The sequence below is a fragment of the Hippocampus bargibanti genome, linkage group LG19, assembly GCF_051943395.1.
Source record: "Hippocampus bargibanti isolate YZ-2025 linkage group LG19, ASM5194339v1, whole genome shotgun sequence".
NCBI classification, from domain to species: domain Eukaryota; kingdom Metazoa; phylum Chordata; class Actinopteri; order Syngnathiformes; family Syngnathidae; genus Hippocampus; species Hippocampus bargibanti.
This window is the reverse complement of record NC_142752.1, coordinates 13,616,036-13,639,456: the sequence shown is the minus strand read 5'-3', so window position 1 is coordinate 13,639,456 and position 23,421 is coordinate 13,616,036. Positions and strand designations below refer to the sequence as shown.

At 46.8% G+C, this 23,421-nt stretch overlaps 1 protein-coding gene across 1 annotated transcript in view; it reads right to left on the bottom strand.

The window, feature by feature from the left end:
* The window catches only part of mdn1 (midasin AAA ATPase 1), a 252,083-nt gene that overhangs the window by 112,726 nt on the left and 115,936 nt on the right, over window positions 1-23,421 (bottom strand). Inside the window, exons 55-58 of the mRNA XM_089022040.1 lie at window positions 10,204-10,324; window positions 6,218-6,431; window positions 1,023-1,263; window positions 808-931 (exon numbers count right to left, since the gene is read on the bottom strand). Of these exons, the coding sequence (XP_088878166.1) occupies window positions 808-931; window positions 1,023-1,263; window positions 6,218-6,431; window positions 10,204-10,324 (700 nt within the window). The remainder of the gene's footprint in view (window positions 1-807; window positions 932-1,022; window positions 1,264-6,217; window positions 6,432-10,203; window positions 10,325-23,421) is intronic.

Here is a 23,421-nt window from a genome sequence, read left to right as displayed (position 1 = left end):
CGTGTTACATTATGCGTATTGTATATTGTGCAGTAATCGAATTGTAACAAGTATTTGGCGCATATTTTGAAGCATTTCATGCTTTAGAAAAATTACGGTTATTACCAGTGTTTGAAATAACGTCTGCCTGGAGGCTCGGGGCGTACAACTTTTACGTCGAGCGTACAAGTTTCAAAACGTCTCGGCCCGGGTGGCCGACAACTTCAAGAAAAAAAAATGTTTTTTTTTTTCAAATCAAACGTTTGTTTTCTTCAATAAAGCAAAAGCTACAAGCAAATCGCGACAAGCCAACGAACGTTCGTTTGGCAATTTGCATACGGGGCACGGCAGCCAAACAGAAGCCTGCTTCGGACTAGACCGTGACTGTAAAGTGTACTTGAGAGTTTTGAAAGGCGCTTATAAAGAGCAGTGCACGTGGCTTTTAGCAGACAACGCAACACAAACATTGCATTGTGCACCATGACAACAAACGACAACTGTAGCAAAATCTTCAGCAAGGCATATTTACCATACATTAAGCAAGGGAGCATTTGTGGTAGGTACTTCCTTAATTAAAATAATCCTTTCTACTTTGCAACAATGTTTTTTTTTTGCGATTAGTCGTCTTATTGTGTTTCAAGTTGTGAAAAATTGGGCAGGCAACTTTTCACAGTTGTCTGCCAACTTTTTGTCATGAGTTTCAAACACTGTTATTACATGTAAAACTTATTCCTTGTTAAGAAAAATTCTTCCAGAACCAATTAAATTCATTCTAAAAAAAAAAAAATAATACAATCACAATCCCAAAATTTAAAACCTGATACTTGCCCTTTCACTCTTGATCATGAACCACATTGGATGAAGTTGAGTCACACTCATTGGTGTGGACTGGAGGCAAAAGCGGACATGCCTGGAGACTTGTTGGCACAAGCTGTCCAGGGCTTCTTGGTCACTGTGAATCCATTAAACCAAACAAACAAATGAATAAATAAATACTTGTGGGCCATGGCTTTGTTTTGCTATTGTTTTGAGTAAAGTTTTACCCATGTGAAAAAGATAGTTGCAATAAATCTGTACTGAGCCTCAGATGGTTGAGTACAGCCACTTTCTCTACCAGAGGCCATAATTGAGCCCTGCGGCTAAGGTGCTGAATTTCTTGTTGCGACAGGGGTAATCCTTCTTCTGGTCCATCCTCTTTGGACAAGCTGTTTGTCTTTAAGAGGCCGCAGGATGTCATCAGGCGCTGCTGGCGTTCGACACTTGACACCAACGTTTCCAATATTGCTGATGGGTAGAGACATCAAAATGGAGGTTATTGTTTACACGTCCGGCTGGTGTGCCACACGATATTCAGTCAATTGAGTTATTTTACATAAGGACATTAGTTGCTTATTTATCAGTTTGCACTTCTATCTCACAATAATCTTGTTTCAAGAAAAGATTGTCCATTTGAACTTCATGATTACTTTTGTTCTTGAATCCAAAATGATGCAGCAATGCCATCTACTGAAAGCTGTTTGTATTGACAGCTTAAAGGACAACCGACGCCTCCGGGCAAGTTGTGTCATGAATTTGTAATATCACATCAAATTACTAATTAATGAGCGTATTTTACAAAGATTCCACCGGATATAGCTATATTTTACGTTTTAAGACTTGCGCTGAATATTCAGGAAGTCTTGTCTTTGAGTCGGTGACGATGCCTGACGTGATGTCACGTCTGGAACGTCCCTGACTGAGAAAGCGACACACAATGCATTTAGAGTACTTTGTTTGGTCTGAAAACTTCATGTTGATCCGTGTTGACAGCGAAATTAGAAGGAAAACACATAATGCGATGGTGAATCGTTGTGTGTTGCACCAAGACTACTATTTGATACTAGCTGACACAAATTCCCAGCAGACAAATCAGCTCATTTCCAACAGAGCTTGGGCGCCATCTCGTGCATATTCTGGGTGCTACATTTGGAGTCCAGACGCCTCAAAATGACACGGAAGGACTTCTTTAATTGATTGCAAACATTTATGCTTTCCTCTTCAGAACTATTTGAATCATATTCATTACTGGATGAGTAACAAGAAAGCATCTTCTCCGAATCTGAAGCCATTGTTTTGAATCTCGAGCAAGGCAAGATGTATTGGCGTGACGTCACGAACAAGGGGGCGGGAAATTTTGAAACTGAAACTTTCTGAGGTAATTTTGAAGTAGTTTTGGGACACTTTAAGTCATTTTTATTAGTATTTTTCACTTGACTAAAAATATCAGCCTGTGTGTTTTAGGTATTTTAGATGCTATAAAACGATTTTTTCTGACGTCCTATAAAACTATTTTTTTCTGACGTCAGTTAGGAAACAAAAAAATGGTGTCGGTTGTCCTTGAAATGTAAGGTTGAATTTCACGGAGCCGGTGTCCAGTCAAAACTTTTTAAGTGGAAATTTAGAAGAAAAAACACATTTATTCACAAACCTAAACTATCACACCAAGCGCGTTCCATTTTCATAAAGTGACCATTGTTAAAGCCTTCGGGTTGGGAGATGGGTCCTGACGGTTTGTGCATATGCACCAAACATCAGTTCATACATGCCCACCCTCTTTGGAGTCCTTGAAAGGTGTGCTCAGCACCTCCAAATATAAAATGTTGGTTCTCAGTTGGAAAAGGGTGGAGTGCCCTCTTCAGTTTGCGGGGGGAGACCTTGAAGAGAGTGGAGGAGTCTTGTTCGCGTATGAAGGTAGAAGGCAGCGGGAGATCGATAGGTGGATCGGTGCAGCGTATGCTGTGATGCAGGCTCTGTATCGGTCTGTTGCAGTGAAGACGGAGCAGAGCCAAAGAGCAAAGCATTGAATTTACCAGTTGATCTACGTCCTAAGCCATACCTAACGAAGAAACGAGCTCCAGGATATAAGGCTCTCCCTTGGATAAGGTGAGAATCTTGGTCATCCGGGTTAGGCTCAGAGTCGAGCCGTTTCTCCTTCACTACGTGAGGTGGCACGCCTCCCTGGTGAGGTGTTTCGGGCCCGTGACACTGGCAGGAGACCCCGGAGATGACCCAGGACACCCTGGAAAGACTATGTCACCTAGCTGGCCTGGGAACGCCTTGGGATCCGCTAGAAAGTACTGGAAATAATGGCTGGAGAGAGGGATGTCCTGGTTTCCCTTCTAAAGCGGCTGCCTCCGTGACCCGACTCCGGATAAGCGGTGGAAAATGGATGGAGGTTTTGCTTGAAATGCATTGGTTCCGCCGATGAGGTTCACGAATAACACAATGTCATACATCTGGTGTTTTTGTTTGGGTCTGTCTTATTGTGTGTTGAGGACTACAATATAAAGACGTCCTTGGGCTTTAACGCAAACTAAGTGGAGGATTCAGTCAACATCGGACTGCACCACATCCTCGACCACCTTGACAACACAGGAACCTACGCAAGGATCCTGTTTGTGGACTACAGCTCTGCGTTCAATACCATCATCCCAGAACTCCTCATCCCCAAATTTCTCCAGCTTGGTGTGTCCCCCACGATCTGCCAGTGGACCCTCAGCTTCCTGACAGGACGGACACAACAGGTCCGACTGGGAAATATATAATCCACAACACGAACCACGAGCACTGGAGTCCCGCAGGGATGCGTCCTCTCTCCATTGCTCTTCTCTCTCTACACGAACGACTGCACCTCAACGCACCCAGCTGTCAAATTCATAAAGTTCGCAGACGACACCACGGTCATCGGTCTCATCAAAGACGACGACGAGTCTGCGTACCGACAACAAGTGGAGCAGCTGGAGCTCTGGTGCAGCCATCACAACCTGGAGCTGAACACGCTCAAGACAGTTGAGATGATCGTGGACTTCAGGAAACATCCATCACCACAGCTACCCCTCACACTATCCAACTGCCTTGTGTCAACCGTTGAGACCTTCAAGTTCCTGGGAATCACAGTCTGCCAGGACATGAAGTGGGAGGTCAACACCAACTCTATCCTGAAAAAGGCCCAACAGAGAATGTACTTCCTGAGGCTGCTAAAGAAGCATGGCCTGCCACAGGAGGTGCTGCAACATTTCTACACGGCTGTCATCAAATCCATCCTGTGCTCTTCCATCACCGTTTGGTTCGGGGCCGCCGCAAAAATGGACAAAATCCGACTTCAACGGACAGTTAGGACGGCGGAAAAAATCATTGGCACCGCCCTACCCACTCTCGAGGACTTGCGCACTGCAAGAATCCAAACTAGGGCGCGGAAAATCCTACTGGACCCTCCGCACCCTGCCCACCACCTTTTCCAGCTACTCCCCTCAGGCAGGCGATACCGATCCATGCGCACCAAATCCAGCAGACATTTAAACAGCTTCTTCCCAAGCCATTAACTCTTTGAACTCTTTCAACAGTAGCCAAAATGGAACTGTATAGTGCAACTTAGCAGTTTTTTTGACAACGATACTAGTGCAGCGTGTTCTACCGGAAACAAATTCCTTGTGTGTTCTACATACTTAGCAATAAAGATGATTCTGATTCTGATTCATTTATTTCAGATTTACTTGATGACATTTCTCAATAGACTTCTCAATGCATTTTTTACATCCATGTTCTACCACTTATTTGGAGTGGTTCGCAGGGGCAATAGCATGAGTACCTCAGCCCTGACATTACTCTCCCCACCCCCTTTTGTTCCAGCATTTCTTACGAAATCTCAAGGCATTCCCAGGCCAGCTGGGAGACATGGTCCCTTCCAGCATGTTTTAGGTCGTCCCTGGCGCCCTCTGTTGGTGAGACATGCGTGGAACATTTCACCAGGGAGGTGTCCAGGAGGCATTCTCATCAGGTGCGGAAGCACCCTCATCTAGGTTTCTCTTGATGTGAAGGCGATATGGTTCGACTTGCAAGCGCAGAGTCCGGCACCGCCATGTCTGGACAGTAGGGATATATATATAGGGCCTAAACTACCAGTCAGACTTTAGTTTGTTGACAAAGTTTCTTGGATAAGAAGTAAAACGTACGACACCTTGAAAGAAGTACAGATGACGGATGAAGAAACCTTTTCATCGATGGAGCACTCCTGTACGACTGAGAGCTTACACAGATACCAGGGAGTAAGTAAGTAAATAAGTCTGAATAATGCTGAGTCAAATGCCAAAGAGTACAAGTGAGTTTCGAGATGGGTTTTAATGATGGGCAGCGAGGGGGCTTGCCGAATGTTCGTTCAGTGGCAGGTCATTCCAGAGTGGGGCCAGCAACGGAAATGGCTTGATATCCTCTGAGCCTCTGTTTTGTTCTTGGTACTTCTAAATAGTGACTGGTCAGCAGATCTGAGGTACCGGTAAGGTGTGTAGGGGTGGATGAGCTCGGAGAGGCAAGGACAGTTCTTGAAAAGAACTCTAAAATGTAAAGGGAGCCAGTGAAAGGAACTCTGATGTAGTGTTGAGAATTTAAATTAAAATCGCAGACAACTCCTGTAAATGCGCAGTTGGGCAGCTGTGGCTTTGCATATTTGCAGTCGCCTTCACCCCAACATTTTAATATTTTTATTTATTGTATTGTAGTGATACCTCGGTTTACGAACCCCTCGGCTTACGAACTCTTCGGTTTACGAACGTTAAATTTGTAAAAAAATAACCTTGGCATACAAACTTTTCTAACAACAAATTGGCAGCCGACTGTTTTTGTCCTCTATTCCCCGCCCCCAGTCTTTGGTTAAAGCCATATGATTGGTCAAGAACACAGCAGGGGGGGGGTTAAACATTAAAGAGAAAGGCAGACGACAGTGAGAGTTTCAATTTTGATAGTTCAAAGGCAGAGTGTAGACTGCAAGGTTAAATATCCCATCAATCATGCTCCACAAACAACCCGCACAACCCAGCTGTATACTTGACCCAGCTAAACAGAACACAATTTATGAGGAACTAGATAAAATTATTATATTATTATACAGTACAGTTTATTTATTTAATTATAATACCATAGCAAATTTATTATACATACATTAAGGTACATTTTGTGTAATTAAGACTTAGAAAATTAGAAAGTAGAAAATTATGTTTTATGGGGACCTGGAAACGGATTATTATCATTTTAATGGTTTCCTATGGGAAATTATTTTTTGGGATACACACTTCACCTTACACAGTCTGTCTGGGAACCAATTAAGTTCGTAAGCCAAGGTATCACTGTACTTTATTTCACCAGTGACGACTTCTGAAATTATAAAATGCTAAAGTGTATTGTATGAGACTGAACATAATCTCACCAGATTTCTGTGTATCCAGCTCGTTGTTTGCCATCAGAACAAGTCCCCAGGCGTCAAGGAGACTTTCTTTAACGTCCGTACGAAGTCCAACAATCTGAAGACAGACTAGCTCTTGCTTCCAAGAACTGAATGTGTGATCCAAAGTAAAGTCTTTTACATCCAGGGCTTGACTCAAAGTTTTGAGCTGCGATGCACACTTCGCAACAATCTCCAACTGGAACATAATGATGGATTTAAATAAAGTTAGATCATATGTTTTAACAAAGCATGAATTCAAATTATAGCAAATAAAAAAAGAGTTCAGCACCCATAATCCTTGTTCTCTGTGTTCAATATAGTTTGGCAGCGGGCAAATACTTATAGTGCGTTACAAGCGGTGGCCACCTTCATGAGCGTGCTCAAGAAAGTGCTGTAGTGTACCAAAGTATTTGTCCGAAGAAACCAGAAGAAGAAATATAAGAATAAGATAAGAACCAGGATTCTTGTTCTGTTAAGCCATTTTAAATTAAAAACAGAAATGTTTCCATCGTTAGGATCAGCATTTTCAAACAACCAGAATTCAGTTGCTGCGGTTCACATGCGGCGGGTTCGTCAATTCAGCTATGATATATATAATTCCCTGGTTTTACCCATAACTTCCTCAAACTTAACAGCGAAAAAACTGAAATTCTCCTTGTTGGTACCAAATTCACCTTGAGCAAAGCTAACCGTTTCTCTCTCACTATTGACAATTCAACCGTTTCTCCCTCCCATTAGGTGAAATGTCTAGGTGTCATTCTTGACATCTCACTATCTTTCCACTCCCATATAAATAACTTAACCCGGTCTGCGTACTTCCACCTACACAATATCAATCGTCTTCGCCCATCTCTCACTCCTCACACCACTGCTATCCTCGTTCATAGTCTTGTCACCTCCCGGATTGACTATTGCAATTCACTTCTTTGGTGTCCCTCAGAAACTTCTCCACAAACATCAACGCGTCCAGAATTTTTCAGCCCGGATCATAACCACAACCTCATCCTTTCACCACATCACACCCGTCCTCCAAGAGCTCCACTGGCGGTCAAATATAGAATCAACTTTAAAATTTGTCTTTACATATTTAAAGCTATCCATAACCTTGCCCCGCCATACCTATCTGACCTTCTTCAAATTTCTATTCCCTCTCGTTACCTCAGATCCTCTTCCTTCCTCCGCCTCTGTGTGCCCCCCCCCCCCTGCCCGTCTCAGCACGATGGGTGACAGAGCCTTCAGCTGCTCTGCCCCCAAACTTTGGAACTCACTTCCTCCCAACATTCGTAACATCGATTCTCTTCCCACCTTCAAGTACCATCTCAAAACCCAACTATTTAAAATGGCATTTTCTGTGTAGCTCTCTCTCTTGTTTCTATTTATAATTGCAGTTTATTTATTGTATTCTATTTGTGATCGTATTTTATTTATTATAGTACCTATGCTTGTCTGTGACTGTAAAGTGTCATTGAGAGCTTTGAAAGGCACTTAAAATGTAATGTATTATTATTATTATTATTATTATTATTATTATTATTATTATTATTATTATCCATCCATCCATTTTCCGTACCGCTTATTCCTCATTAGGGTCGCGGAGGGTGCTGGAGCCTATCTCAGCTGTCTTCGGGCACGAGGCGGGGGACACCCTGAATTGGTTGCTAGTCAATCGCAGGGCACACAAAGACGTACAACAGTCACTCTCACACTCACACCTCGGGACAATTTGGAGTGGTCGATCTGCCTGCCATGCATGTTTTTGGAGTGTGGGAGGAAGCCGGAGGGCCCGGAGGGAGCCCACGCGGGCCCGGGGAGAGCATGCAAGCTCCACACAAGGAGGCCGGACCGGGATGCGAACCAGCGACCTCTGCACTGTGAAGCCGGTGTTCTAACCACTCGACTACCGGGCCGCCCCTATTATATTTATTATTATTATTATTATTATTATTATTATTATTATTATTATTAATAATACCATAACACAACTCTTGGACTGCATACAGTACATGTTCAGAGGTGCAGAGGGCATACCCCACCCATTAATTTCTGAAACACAACCTGTTATAAACCACTCAGCAGCTTGTGCTGGGACTGTACTGCGTAATGCACTGGGCTCATCTTTTTTGGAGTAAAATGGAAGAGCACAGCTGAACAACAATGAGTTACATAATGGTCAAAACTAAAGCAGTCTACACTATTTACACAACGCAAGTGCACAATTAAGCAACAGGGATCTGGAGTTTGAGCTCTTCTATTCAACTAAATAACAATAACCATAAGCATCATCATCATCATCATACTAATACTAATAGTAATTGGCGGGTATCTTGTCATTGGTTGCCACGACAACAAAAATATAATTTATTTAGACTTGTTGTTCTGTAAAAGTGTTTAATGTTTCTATGCGAAACTATGTGTGTGTTTTTCTAAAAACCGTCTTTGATACTTTATTTATAATGTTTGTCATTATTATTTCCGCTTCCGTGTCAGGTGTTTTAGATAAAAGCAAGTACGGCGAGACAGACGGAACGAAAGTCTCGAGAGAGAGACACAAGGAGAGTGACCGCTAGATAGAGAAAGAAAGTCTCGAGAGAGAGAGACACAAGCAGAGTAACGAAAGTCTCGAGAGAGAGACACAAGCAGAGTAACGAAAGTCTCGAGAGAGAGACAAGCAGAGCAACGAATGTTTCAAGTCTACGTCGTTTATCTACTTTCGGTTAATAAGGTGCACACAGTACGTTATTAATTTCCTTATTGACTGAATGTTTTGTCGAACTTATTGTAATGTTGTTGTTTTAATGTCCTTTATAGTTTTTCACAATAATAATAATAATAAGTGTTTCATAATAAACGTTGTGACATCAGTACGAAGCGTCATCCTTGACCGGGATAGATACACTAATACTAATAATAAGTCAGTACAGGGCGTATAATTCTAATTCATCTTAATTGTACTGTAATAAGTAACTCAAACAGATAGAAAGCTAGCTAATGTATAGGTAATAGCTAGCCAGCTAGATAGCCAGCCAGATAGATAGCTAATATCTAGCTAGCTAGCTAATAGCTAGCTAGATAGCTAATTTATAGCCAGCTAGACAGATAGCAAATAGAACTATAAGTGTGAGTTCATGACCAAAACGCGAGTACAACTAGCTGTACTTTTGTATCTTTAGTTGCTGTTACTATCACTCTCACTTGGGTCATCCTAACATGCATACTTTGAGAGTGGAAGGAAACCAGAGTACTCAGAAGAGATCTATTTAGGCACACGTCCAATGTCCAAATTCCAGAAGAAAAACTAAGGTCGAGATTCAAATGCATTTGTGAATTCTATACTGTGTGGTGAATGGAGGCATCGTGTAATGAATGTCTGTGTTATTGTTTATTTAACAAATTTCAGAGTCGATGAGAAGGTTTCTTCAGCCGTCATCTGTACTTCTTTGACGGTGTCGGATGTTTCGGTTCTTATCCAATGATAAGACTACTTCTATTGTCCTAAATGATTATTTTTATTGTCCAGCCTGAGTATGGGGTCTATGACTGGCCTGATTGCCCCATTTTCTCTGGTATCACCTCATCAGCATAGCTAAGCCTATGCTGCCTAAGAAGTCTGTTGTAAGTAAGATCCAAATTAAACCTCACTCCACCATGGCGATTTAGTGAAGGGTTTTGCTGTTTTATGAAAATAGCATATTTTACTCCCCTTTCCGCCACGTCTGGACAGTAGGGATATATATATGTATATATTGGACCAAAACTACCATCAAATTTTAGTTCGCTGACAAAGCCTCTTGGATAAGAAGCGAAACGTCCGACACCTTCAAAGAAGTTCAGATGACGGCTGAAGAAACCGCATCGATTGACCATTCATGTACGACAGAGCTTACACAGACGTATACTTCAGAGTGTTTTTTCTTTTTTGGTGCAACATATGGTAGTTAGAAAATGATTTGTGATGCAGTGTTTCTAACCTTAAAAGGCAGAGGTTTTCCCAACGTTCTCTGGATGCCTTTTAAAGCTGTCGCCACAGACACCGGAGTGGACAAGAGATGCTGAATGGTTCCTGCAACTGACTTTAGCTCTTGGTAGCATCTGGAGAAAATTAAGAACAACTATAAGACACAATTAATAATAATAATAATAATAATAATAATAATAATAATAATACAGTAAAGTCTCGTTATATCGATATCGGATATATCGATAGTCCCGGTTATATCAATACTATTTCTATGCACACATGGAGCAAATTACATGCAAACAGGGTCGGATATATCGTTAGTCCCGGTTATATCGATATTTTTTCGGACTCCCTTGAATATCGATATAACGAGACTTTACTGTAATAATAATAATAATAATACATTTCATTTCCAAGAGCCTTTCAAAACTCTCATGGTCACTTTACAGTCACAGGATCAGTTTTTCTGTGGGTGAGCAGTGGCAGCCACACGCGCCAGCATTCACTCACCCTGGAAGTTACTCAAATTGATAGAGAGCGAGCGAGATAGCCAATAGCTAGTTAGCTAGAAAGCTATATAGCTAATAGCTAATAGATATACAGATAGATAGCTTGCGAGCCAGCTTTCTAGCTAGCTAGCCAGCTAATAAATAGCAAATAGCTGGCTAGCTTTTAGTACTTTTCATCTAAACGTCAATTACACTCGGTGACCTAGCTAGCTAGAAAGCTAGCCAGCTATATAGCTAATAGATATACAGATAGATAGCTTTCTAGCCGGCCAGAAAGCTAGCTAGCCAGCCATCCAGATATTCGTTTTGACTTCAAGATGGCGCCGCGAGAGTGGCTGCCTTTATAGCAGCTCCTGTGTTTTGTTTTTCTACTTCTTCCTTTCCTTTACTCTTTCTTTCCTCACTTTGCTGCTGTGAAATGTAAATGTATCCACTGTGAGACATTATATATGTAATGGAGACAGTCACTGTGAAAACCAGACATGTCGAAGGCAAAGCAGATTGAATAAAAAAAGTACAACATGAAAGAATCTGAGGGTTGAGAAGTAGTGATGTGTCCTACTGTGCCAAGGCCTGGATGCGTGTACCGAGTAAACAAGGAAAAAATATATATACGAAGCGCGATTTGAGGCATGTGTCTATTATATTTGTGGCCACACCCAAAGCCTCAGATGAACACCAAACCACAGGGTCGAACAGCGCTACGGTGGCTGGCGGAGTAGTTCTCTTTGAGTGCATACGTGGTTTGTTTGTCGAGTGGAGTACTTTTGCTATTATGGGACCGAAAAAGACCCCACCACAGGCTAGTGTTCAGCCGAAGAGGACACAAAACAAAATTACGATCGAGCAGAAGAAGGAGATAATCGAAAAACACGAATGAGGTGTACATTTGTGTAACTTAGCGTCCCACTACCATTATGCTAAGTCGACCATTGCTATGTGTGGCTAACGGTGTTTCTGTGTTGTCTAAGGAACGGTCTGAGGCAATAGAAGAGGTTGAAAAACTTCTGCTGATTCGGATTAACGAAAAGCAGCTAGCAGGGATCAGTGTGAGTGAGGATATTATTGCCAAGAAAGCACAGCTACTTCACTCGGATATCAAGAAGCAACTTCATCACCGACCATCACAAAGGTATCGATGAGAATGTTTGTTCAGCCGTCATCTGTACTTCTTTGAAGGTGTCAGACGTTTCGCTTCTTATCCAAGTGGCTTCGTCAGCGAACTAAAATTTGCTGGTATTAGGTACTATTATAGCATAACTAAGCCTATATGGCCTCAGAAGTCTGTTGTACAAATGATCCAAATTAAACTTTATCCCACCATGGCGATTTAGTGAAGGGTTTTGCTGTTTTATGAAAATAGATTCTTTTACTCCCCTTTCAAACCATATATTTTCTTTGGCTAAGATTTTAACCTCACTGTCGTCAAATGTGTGGTTGCTAGCTTTTAGGTGCATATGTACTGCAGATTGAGGCCCACTCGTATTATCCCTGCGATGTTGATAGTCTTTTTTTTTGAGAATTTGTTTAGTCTCCCCAATGTATTGCGCTTTACAATTTTCATTTTTACAATGTATTGAATAAACTACCTTAATTTGTTTTTCATTAGGCAGCCTATCTTTTGGATGCACTATTTGCCTTAAAGTGTTTATCGGTTTGGTATTAACTCGGAAGGAACTAGGAATTTTGTGTTGCCAAAAGACTCATAGTTTTTCAGAAACCGCTGCAATGTAAGGCACTGCTACTCCTCTCCTTTTAGTATCTTCAGAATTTTTTGTTTCATTCATTTCTTTTGACATTTGTTAAAAGACCACTGAGGGAAACCACAGTTTGTGACCTATCATAGCAGTCTGTCACCGCCACATCTGGACAGTAGTGATATATATAGGGCCAAAACTACCAGAAAATTTCAGTTCACTGACGAAGCCCCTTGGATAAGAAGCTAAACGTCCGACACCTTCAAAGAAGTACTGATGACGGCTGAAGAAACCTTCTCATCGATGGACCACACCTGTAGGACAGAGCTTCCACAGAGGGCTTATTTAGTAGAAAATTGTTGTATGGGGACCTGAGAACGGATTATTCTAATTTTTAATGGTTTCTTATAGGAAATAAATGTTCGGAAGACGAACTTTTCGCCTTACACACACTTTCTGGGAACCAATTTAGTTCGTGAGCTGAGGTATCACTGTATTTGTTTCTTTAACTATTTTTACAGAAGTATGTCATATGTGGCGCAGATCATGTAGAAATATGCGGCAATCGTGATAGACGTGTGCCGGTGCTGGCGCAGTGGAATTACAAAGTTGCGCCAGTGGTGTCAAAAAGCGGAAACGGCAGGAGGTTGTGGATCCATCCTTGAGATATGTATCTGATTAAACAAAGAGGGTTTTAAAGTATGAAACATTCAGGAGAGGTTTGATGAAGGGATTCTTGCTCAGTCTGATTGTGGCGATTTTAAACAAGTGAATTGCTTGCAGCTCGACTGACTTGAGTTGAGTAAATGCACGTTTCCTGTAATGGTTTGACTGTTATTGTGTTAAAAACTTTGTGCAAACTGCACCTGTAATACAGTACGAGAAGGTGAGTTCCATAATGGGACCTATTGAGCATCAAAACTTCAAAGGATCCTGCGGTAGCTTCTTGCATACCAGATGAGCAATGCTGTCATGTTTGTGAGACAGTGAGTGAGTGGAAAGAAAAGCCAACGGGTTTCTTCGTCTCATTTTGCAGCAAATAGAATCTAGGCTGTGCCTATTATCGCTGTCCAAGATGGCCAGCACAATGAGGATACCTCGGGATGGGAACCCAGGTGGCATCTGATATTCCTGACCAAAATGTCCACCACACTGGGGTTAAGAATTTTGACTGTACCTCATGTCCATGTTCAAGATGGCTGCCAGGCTGGAATTCATGGCAAGCATCATGGAATTTTGATTTGCTTTCGCAGACCGGATAAAATGATATGGCGTTCCAGATTTGAATCCCGGGCCTTGACTTTGACACCAGTACACTAGATGGAGTTTTGCTCCTTCTGTTAGACTTGAGAAGTGTTCATGGCCACCTCCCAAAAAATGCATCACTTTCATGAAAGAACAAAAAATAAAAATAATGCAGCGAATCAATATCAATATGACTTTCTTGATACTTGCACTAAGTACAGTTTTTTATGAAACGGTTTTGCACATTTATAGTATACAGTTGACATTTTTATTTTACCATGCTTAGAATATCTTATTTCTATCCTTTCACCCTACCCCCCACCCCATCTCCCTTTCAAATTGCTGCTGTGGACTGCAAATGTCCCCATTGTGGGACGAATAAAGGTTTTCTGATTCTGATTATGAAACAGAAATTCAAGCTATGAAATCACAACATAAATTCTATAGCATGCCGACAGAATGTATTTTTTTGATTTCCCCGTTTGTGAATACACGACAAAGGAAGAAATAAACACTTGAGACATACCATTTCCTACATTTTCAGGACATCTGATCGTTTTGTTGGGAGATACGCTCAATGAAATGCCAGCATAAAGGGGGGGCTATAGAATATATTTTGTGAGTTCCTCGCTTGATGTTCATTTTTGATGCATTATTTTGAATATAGTAGTTTCATTGAGATAATCGCAAATTTGCATTTTTCCGATGTAGTCATAAACACCTCTCGAGGAAAGAGAAGGCACAGAGACGGAAAGACGTACAGTGATACCTCGGTTTACGAACCCCTTGGCTTACGAACTTTTCGGTTGACGAACGTTAAATTTATGAACATTTTACCATGGCATACAAACTATTTTTCGGGATACACACAGAGCTGCCACAATGAGTGATGTGTCGTTTGCGAATGAGCCCGTTCTCCTAGGAGAAAATGGCAGCCAGCTTGTTTTGGTCCCCTGTTCCCCGCCCCCAGTCGTCGGTTAAAGCCACGTGATTGGTTAAGAACGCAGCAGTGAGGGTTGGGGGTTACAGACAGAGAGGGAGTGAGGCCGTTCTCCAAAAAACAAAATGCCGTCTTCGGTTAAAGCCACGCGATTGGTCAAGAACGCAGCAGTGGGGTGGGGGTGGTTAAACATTAAATAGACAGGCAGACGACAGAGAGTGAGAAAACACACACACGCACACACACACACACACACACACACACACACACACACACACACACACACACACACGGCAGAGCTTGAAACAAAAAACAAATGTGAAAAAAACTAAAGTCAAATGGTGAGAAAATGTATTGAAAACAATGAAATTTGGACTTGTTTCGACTTTGATAGTTCAAAAGCAGAGTGTAGACTGTAAGGTTAAAATATCCCATTAATCAAGCTCCACAAATAACCCGCACAAGCCATCTATATACTTGATGCAAAAAGCTATTAACCCAGCTAAACAGAACACAATTGATGAGGAACTAGGTAAAATGGTCGCAGAGAAAGCACCTCCAAGGTATCATTCTTCAAGATGATAAAAGAAAAAGGTTACGTTCCTCATCAAGTGTTTAATGCAGAAGAAACCGCCCACTCCACTCCATCAAGACATCAACGACCATCACAAATGTAAATAAAATGACTTGATTATACAGTACAGTTTATTTCTTTAAAGGACAACCGACGTCTCCGGACAAGTTGTGTCCATAATTTGTAAAATGGCTTCAAATGACTTCTACTGAGCGCATTTTACAAAGATTCCACCGCATGTAGCTATATTTTACGTTTTAAGAATCGTGCTGAATATTCTTGTTTTTGAGTCGGTGCGGACGCCACTGAAGGAACGCCCCTGACCGAAAAAAGGACACATTGCCGCAGTCCTTCCATCACGTCAATGCTTGTTTGGTCTGAAAAGCTTGTGTTGCACCAGACTGAGCCAGAAGAGGGCGTTCAAGCTCCATGGAAGGAATTTATCAGCCTGTGGAAACGGGCTGATTCATTCCTCACAACAGCTCGGTGGCCATTTTCTGCCTCTATTTGAGACATTTCCCCCAATGTTGCCTCAAAATGGCACGGAAGAAATTCTTTAATTGATTGCAAACATGTATGCTTTCCTCTTCAGAACTATTTGAATCATATTCATAACTGGATGTGTAACAAGAAAGCATATTCTCCGAATCCGAAGCCATTGTTTTGATTCTCCAGCAATGCAATACGTCTTGGCGTGACGTCACGAACTGGGAGCGGGACTTTCTGAAAATGCCCAATTCGCAGCTCAATGTTTTGCAGATTTTGGACACTTTAAATCATTTTTATTGGTGTTTTGCATTTGAATAAAAATTATCACACTGCGTGTTTTAGGTATTTTAGATGCTATACAACGTTTTTCTGATGTAAGTTAGGAAACAAAAAAGTGACGCCGGTTGTCCTTTAATTATAATACCGTAGCACATTTCTTCTTCTTTTTTTCCTTTCGGCTTTTCCCTTCAGGGGTCGCCACAGTGAATCAATGTCCTCCATCTATCCCAGTTTTGTGCATCCTCTTCTCTCACACCAGCTAACTTCATGTCCTCTTTGACCACATACATAAACCCCCTCTTCGGTCTTCCTCACACATTTATTATACATAAAATAAGGTATGTCGTTTTAAGGCTTAGAAAATTAGAAAGTAGAATTATGTTTTATGGGGACCTGGGAACAGATTATTTTCATTTTAATGGTTTCCTATGGTTTCCTATTTTTTGGGATACACACTTTTTGCCTTACACACTGTCTGGGAACCAATTAAGTTCGTAAGCCAAGGTATCACTGTCGTGCAGAAAATATCGAAACTGTCACACACACATTTTAAAAAGCTTCTCTTTGCCATCCAGGTTCCCATTCTTTGCCGTTGCCTTCATTGAATTATACATCAAACAAACTAAATCGAAAAAAAAGAATACCGATAAGAATAAAAGAGTAGCGCAACAACTCTGATTTGAATGTGAATGTGAGAAGTCCAAGATGACGCCCGAGTAGGCAGCCACAGCAAGTGCTCTCGTGAGCCTTGCTTTTTTTGGTTGTTTTTGTCTTGTTTTGTGTTTTCTTTTGTCACTTTGTGTTGTTGTGCATCGTGTGGAACGGATACAGATTGTTTTTCAGCATTTTTGACCACGACATTCATCAAGGAGGAGACTGTGCTGAGCGGTTGCGCCTTTTCGGCAGCATGGATATGCCAGTACTGTTTTTGAATGGGAGGAATGTCGGAGCCATTCGACTGCCATCGCTGGACACCAAAGGGGCCATTGTGCTTTTTTGCGCCTGTAATGGGCAGCATCTTCACAGCCCCGCTTTGTTTAACGGAAAGGTCAGTGCTGTTGGACAGTTTGCGGCTGGATGGATGCATGGCTTGAGGAACTCGCGATAAGAAGGAGCGTCAGCGCAGAGCGCCGATGCGTATGTGGAACTGTTGCGGCTTGGAATTGAAGCAGATTTATGTGGAACAGGAGATGTGAGACAATCTCTTTTCGTCAATGGATGCTACAGCTGTGTGTTTGCTTTCAACATTTAGCTTGTAGTCGACGTGCACATTCCACCATGATGTCCCTGATCCACTGGTGGAAAGACGCTTTGATCCTCTCCTCTTTCATCTAGAACTGCTTCATGCCATCACAAAGAGGGTACAGCAAGTCCTGAAGAATGAATGTCTCTCTGTGTCTTTGTGCTGTCATATTATTTGTTATTTAGTGTTTTTTTTGGTTCTTTTGACTTCAAGACGGCGCCGCGAGAGTGGCTGCCTTTCCAGCAGCTCATGTATTTTGTTTTTCTACTTTCATTCCTTTCATCACTTTGCTGCTGTGAAATGTAAATTTCTCCACTGTGAGACTAATAAAGGCATATCCAATCCAATCCAATAGTTGATTAGGGTGCAGTGTGCATCAATTCAAAAATATATTACTTGCACACAATTTTTTTTCCCCTCTGCACCCTTTGGGACGGGTCCGCAAGCCACTGGTCGATCGCAATCAATGTGATGGGCGCCGCTGGTGTACAATAAAATGAGAACCGTTATCGGCCTTCATGCAATGACGATAATAAAAGTAACAATTGATGAAAAGGTTTCTTCAGCCGTCATCTGTACTTCTTTAAAGGTGTCGGATGTTTCGCTTCTTATCCAAGAAATATCGATATATATATATACACGCACGGAGAAAATTACATGCAAACAGGGTCGGATATATCGATAGTCCTGATTATATCGATATTTTTTCGGACTCCCTTGAATATGGATATAACGAGACTTTACTGTATATATATTGTGATGTCACGAGAGGCTGTGTCCTGGAGGGCAAATACATCCCCCTAAGATGGCTCCACCCAGAGAGAGTCTTGGCCCCACCTGGTGGAAGGCAGCAATTAAACCCACACACCTGCAGCTGATCAGGGCTTGATTGGAGAGCAGGGCTCTTAAGGCAGAGAGCCTCTGAGTGTGCAGCTTGGGGAAAGACAAGCTCGATTGCTGTGCTCTGTGGAGAAGTTGATTGCTGCGTGGAACTCATTGCCAGTTGGGACCACACGACTGGACACTGGATTTGAACCTAGCTAAGGTGGCTAGGCTACATGACGAGGACGTCAAGAGGGGTGAGGCCTAGAGACTCTTGTAAAGAGAACTTCAGTTTTACCTCAGAAGAGACTATTTGGATTTAAGTATCAGAAGAGACTTTATTTGGATTTAAGTAGCAGAAGAGAAATTATTTGGATTTAAGTATCAGAAGAGACTTTATTTTGATAAGTATTGGAAGAGACACTAAAACCTTTTGTTTGTATCCAAACCTGTCGTCCATTGCACTTCTTGTCCGGTCCCGGCCTCTCATGATATCACAATATATATATATATATATATATCATATATATATATATATATATATATATATATATATATATATATATATATATATATATATATATACAGTAAAGTCTCGTTATAACGATATCGGATATATCGATAGTCCCGGTTATATCGATACTATTTCTATGCACGCACGGAGAAAATTACATGCAAACAGGGTCGGATATATCGATAGTCCTGGTTATATCGATATTTTTTCGGACTCCCTTGAATATCGATATAACGAGACTTTACTGTATATCCCTACTGTCCAGACATGGCGGTGCCGGACTCTGCTATGATAGGTCCCTGCTCTCAGGTTGGGGGGAGTAGATGACTACTCCCTGCAGCTCCACTGATAGTTCCGAATGTTCTGACTAACAACTGGCCTGATTGCCCCACTTCGACCGGTATCACCTCATCAGTATTACTAATCCTATGTTGCCTAAACAGGCTATTGTATGAACGATCCAAATTGAACCTCACCCCACCAAACCGGTTTAATGAAGGATTTAGTTGTTTTATGAAAATCGCTTCTTTTACTCCCCTTTCAAACCATCTATGTTGTTTCGCTACGATTTTAAGCTCATTGTCGTCAAATGAATGGTTGCTAGCTTTTAGGTGCATATGTACTGCCGATTGAGGCCCACTAATATTATCCCTGCGATGTTGATAGTCTTTTTTTGAGAATTTGTTTAGTCTCCCCAATGTACTGCTCTTTAAAATGTTCATTCTTACAATGCATTGAATAAACTTCATTAATTTGTTTTTCATTTGGCAGCCTATCTTTTGGGTGCACTATTTTTTGCCTTAAAGCAGGGGTTTCAAACACACGGGTCGTGGGCCGGAACCAGCCCTCAAGCAGGTTCGATCAGGCCCGCAGGATAATTTGAAAGTGGAAAAATGTATAAAAAAAACATGGAATTCATATTTTTAATTCACTGCAATTCATGGATTATCCGCTAAGGGGCGCACTCTTTCCATCAGAGTAGAAGACACACCGCATCACTGAGACAGACTGAAAACAGCAATGCGCCATCTGCTGCTTGTTACGACGTTGTTAATACCTTGGTCTCTACCTCTCTGCTACACCCTCATGAGCCAAAATGTCGTTATCCAAATGGAGAAAAGTAGATAAGGAGTGTAGAATTTTCAAAAAAAATGGACCACGTCCTATTTACAGTAAAGTCTCGTTATATCGATATTGGTTATATCGATAGTACCGCTTATTACGATACTATTTTCATTTCCCTTGCACATTTCTAGTCTTTTTATGTATAATTAGTACCGTTTAGTACGATACCCGTTATTACGATAATCCGGTTATTACGGTGCTCCTTTTCATCCCCCGCCGGCCATTTTTGTTGTTTATATCGATATATCCGTCGTGCCATTGGTCAACTTGGTCACGTGTCTTGTTACGTGAGCCGCCATCGGTCGCGCCATTGGTCGACTTGGTCACATGAGCCGCCATCGGTCGCGCTATTGGTCGACTTGGCCGTGTGACTTTGTCACGTGTCACGCCATCAGTCGCGCCATTGGTCGACTTGGTCAGGTGACTTGGTTACGTGCCCAGCACCCGTGTAGCAGAGCCATTTTCATTTTCAGACGCTAGCTCGTGTGTAGCAGACGAGATTGAAGTGTTTGTGTTAAAAGTTAAAAATGGGAAGCAGAAGATTGATGACTTTTTTTAATTGTATACATAATACAGTAAGACGTAAGCGTTGCAGTTTCCCTGTTGTGTTATGTACATGGCCACTGTACTGTATATGAATGCAATCGTTTTTTGCAACAATGTTTCTTGTTTTGTCTGCTGAAGCGCGATGATTTTGAAAATTATTAACATTCCATACTGTGTATTAAAGGACAGCCGATGTCACTTTTTATTCAAATGCAAATAAAAATTACTTCACGCCAAGACGTCTTGCATTGCTTGTGAATCCAAACAATGGCTTCAGATTCGGATAATATGCTTTCTTGTTACATATCCAGTTATGAATATGTTTCAAATACACTGTAGTTCTGAAGATTAAAGCATACATGTTTACAATCATTAAAGAATTATATGTGCCATTTTGAGGCAACATTGGGGGAACATCTCTCACCCAAAAAAAAAAGGGAGCTAATGGCAAGCTCCGTTTCTTATATGGCGCTTGGCTGCCCTCTTTTGGCGGCTTTTGTTTAATGCAGTTCGGCGCAGGATCGGATATATCGATAGTCCCGGTTATATCGATATTTTTTCGGACTCCCTTGAATATCGATATAATGAGACTTTACTGTATTTCCAGAGATGCACGGAAAACCTTTGTGCTTAGTGTGTTTGCAACAAGTTTCGGTATTGAAGAATATAATATTCGACACCACTACGAGACTCATCACAGCGAAAAATATGACGGGTAGCAAGGACAACTGAGAAGAGAAAAGATGGACGAATTGCTGGCGGGTCTGAGGAAACAGAACTCAACTTTCATCCGGAGCCGAGAAGTCAGTGAAGCAGCGGTAAAAGCCAGCTACCTAATTGCTAACGAAATAGCATTAGCATCTAAGCCGTATTCCGACAGTGACTTTGTTAAACGATGCATGATGAAGGCGGCTGAACTTGTATGTCCAGAGAAGCGACAAGCATTTGTCAATATTAGCCTGACGAGGAATACTATAGCAGAGAGGATTTATTGCATTTTCCGTGGCAATTGACGAGAGCACTGACATCACAGACGTGGCCCAACTGGCCATATTTATTCGAGGAGTTGATGAGACATTGACTGTTACTGAAGAGTTTCTTGAGTTGGTGCCAATGATGGACACCACAAGAGCCGAGGACATTTTCGGCTCTGTCGTTGCTGTATTGGACAGAGTTGGAGTGGACTGGTCCCGCCCTGTCAGCCTGGCTACAGACGGCGTGTCATCCACCCCCCCCCCCCCCCCCCCCCCCCCCCCCCCCCCCCCCCCCCCCCCCCCCCCCCCCCCCCCCCCCCCCCCCCCCCCCCCCCCCCCCCCCCCCCCCCCCCCCCCCCCCCCCCCCCCCCCCCCCCCCCCCCCCCCCCCCCCCCCCCCCCCCCCCCCCCCCCCCCCCCCCCCCCCCCCCCCCCCCCCCCCCCCCCCCCCCCCCCCCCCCCCCCCCCCCCCCCCCCCCCCCCCCCCCCCCCCCCCCCCCCCCCCCCCCCCCCCCCCCCCCCCCCCCCCCCCCCCCCCCCCCCCCCCCCCCCCCCCCCCCCCCCCCCCCCCCCCCCCCCCCCCCCCCCCCCCCCCCCCCCCCCCCCCCCCCCCCCCCCCCCCCCCCCCCCCCCCCCCCCCCCCCCCCCCCCCCCCCCCCCCCCCCCCCCCCCCCCCCCCCCCCCCCCCCCCCCCCCCCCCCCCCCCCCCCCCCCCCCCCCCCCCCCCCCCCCCCCCCCCCCCCCCCCCCCCCCCCCCCCCCCCCCCCCCCCCCCCCCCCCCCCCCCCCCCCCCCCCCCCCCCCCCCCCCCCCCCCCCCCCCCCCCCCCCCCCCCCCCCCCCCCCCCCCCCCCCCCCCCCCCCCCCCCCCCCCCCCCCCCCCCCCCCCCCCCCCCCCCCCCCCCCCCCCCCCCCCCCCCCCCCCCCCCCCCCCCCCCCCCCCCCCCCCCCCCCCCCCCCCCCCCCCCCCCCCCCCCCCCCCCCCCCCCCCCCCCCCCCCCCCCCCCCCCCCCCCCCCCCCCCCCCCCCCCCCCCCCCCCCCCCCCCCCCCCCCCCCCCCCCCCCCCCCCCCCCCCCCCCCCCCCCCCCCCCCCCCCCCCCCCCCCCCCCCCCCCCCCCCCCCCCCCCCCCCCCCCCCCCCCCCCCCCCCCCCCCCCCCCCCCCCCCCCCCCCCCCCCCCCCCCCCCCCCCCCCCCCCCCCCCCCCCCCCCCCCCCCCCCCCCCCCCCCCCCCCCCCCCCCCCCCCCCCCCCCCCCCCCCCCCCCCCCCCCCCCCCCCCCCCCCCCCCCCCCCCCCCCCCCCCCCCCCCCCCCCCCCCCCCCCCCCCCCCCCCCCCCCCCCCCCCCCCCCCCCCCCCCCCCCCCCCCCCCCCCCCCCCCCCCCCCCCCCCCCCCCCCCCCCCCCCCCCCCCCCCCCCCCCCCCCCCCCCCCCCCCCCCCCCCCCCCCCCCCCCCCCCCCCCCCCCCCCCCCCCCCCCCCCCCCCCCCCCCCCCCCCCCCCCCCCCCCCCCCCCCCCCCCCCCCCCCCCCCCCCCCCCCCCCCCCCCCCCCCCCCCCCCCCCCCCCCCCCCCCCCCCCCCCCCCCCCCCCCCCCCCCCCCCCCCCCCCCCCCCCCCCCCCCCCCCCCCCCCCCCCCCCCCCCCCCCCCCCCCCCCCCCCCCCCCCCCCCCCCCCCCCCCCCCCCCCCCCCCCCCCCCCCCCCCCCCCCCCCCCCCCCCCCCCCCCCCCCCCCCCCCCCCCCCCCCCCCCCCCCCCCCCCCCCCCCCCCCCCCCCCCCCCCCCCCCCCCCCCCCCCCCCCCCCCCCCCCCCCCCCCCCCCCCCCCCCCCCCCCCCCCCCCCCCCCCCCCCCCCCCCCCCCCCCCCCCCCCCCCCCCCCCCCCCCCCCCCCCCCCCCCCCCCCCCCCCCCCCCCCCCCCCCCCCCCCCCCCCCCCCCCCCCCCCCCCCCCCCCCCCCCCCCCCCCCCCCCCCCCCCCCCCCCCCCCCCCCCCCCCCCCCCCCCCCCCCCCCCCCCCCCCCCCCCCCCCCCCCCCCCCCCCCCCCCCCCCCCCCCCCCCCCCCCCCCCCCCCCCCCCCCCCCCCCCCCCCCCCCCCCCCCCCCCCCCCCCCCCCCCCCCCCCCCCCCCCCCCCCCCCCCCCCCCCCCCCCCCCCCCCCCCCCCCCCCCCCCCCCCCCCCCCCCCCCCCCCCCCCCCCCCCCCCCCCCCCCCCCCCCCCCCCCCCCCCCCCCCCCCCCCCCCCCCCCCCCCCCCCCCCCCCCCCCCCCCCCCCCCCCCC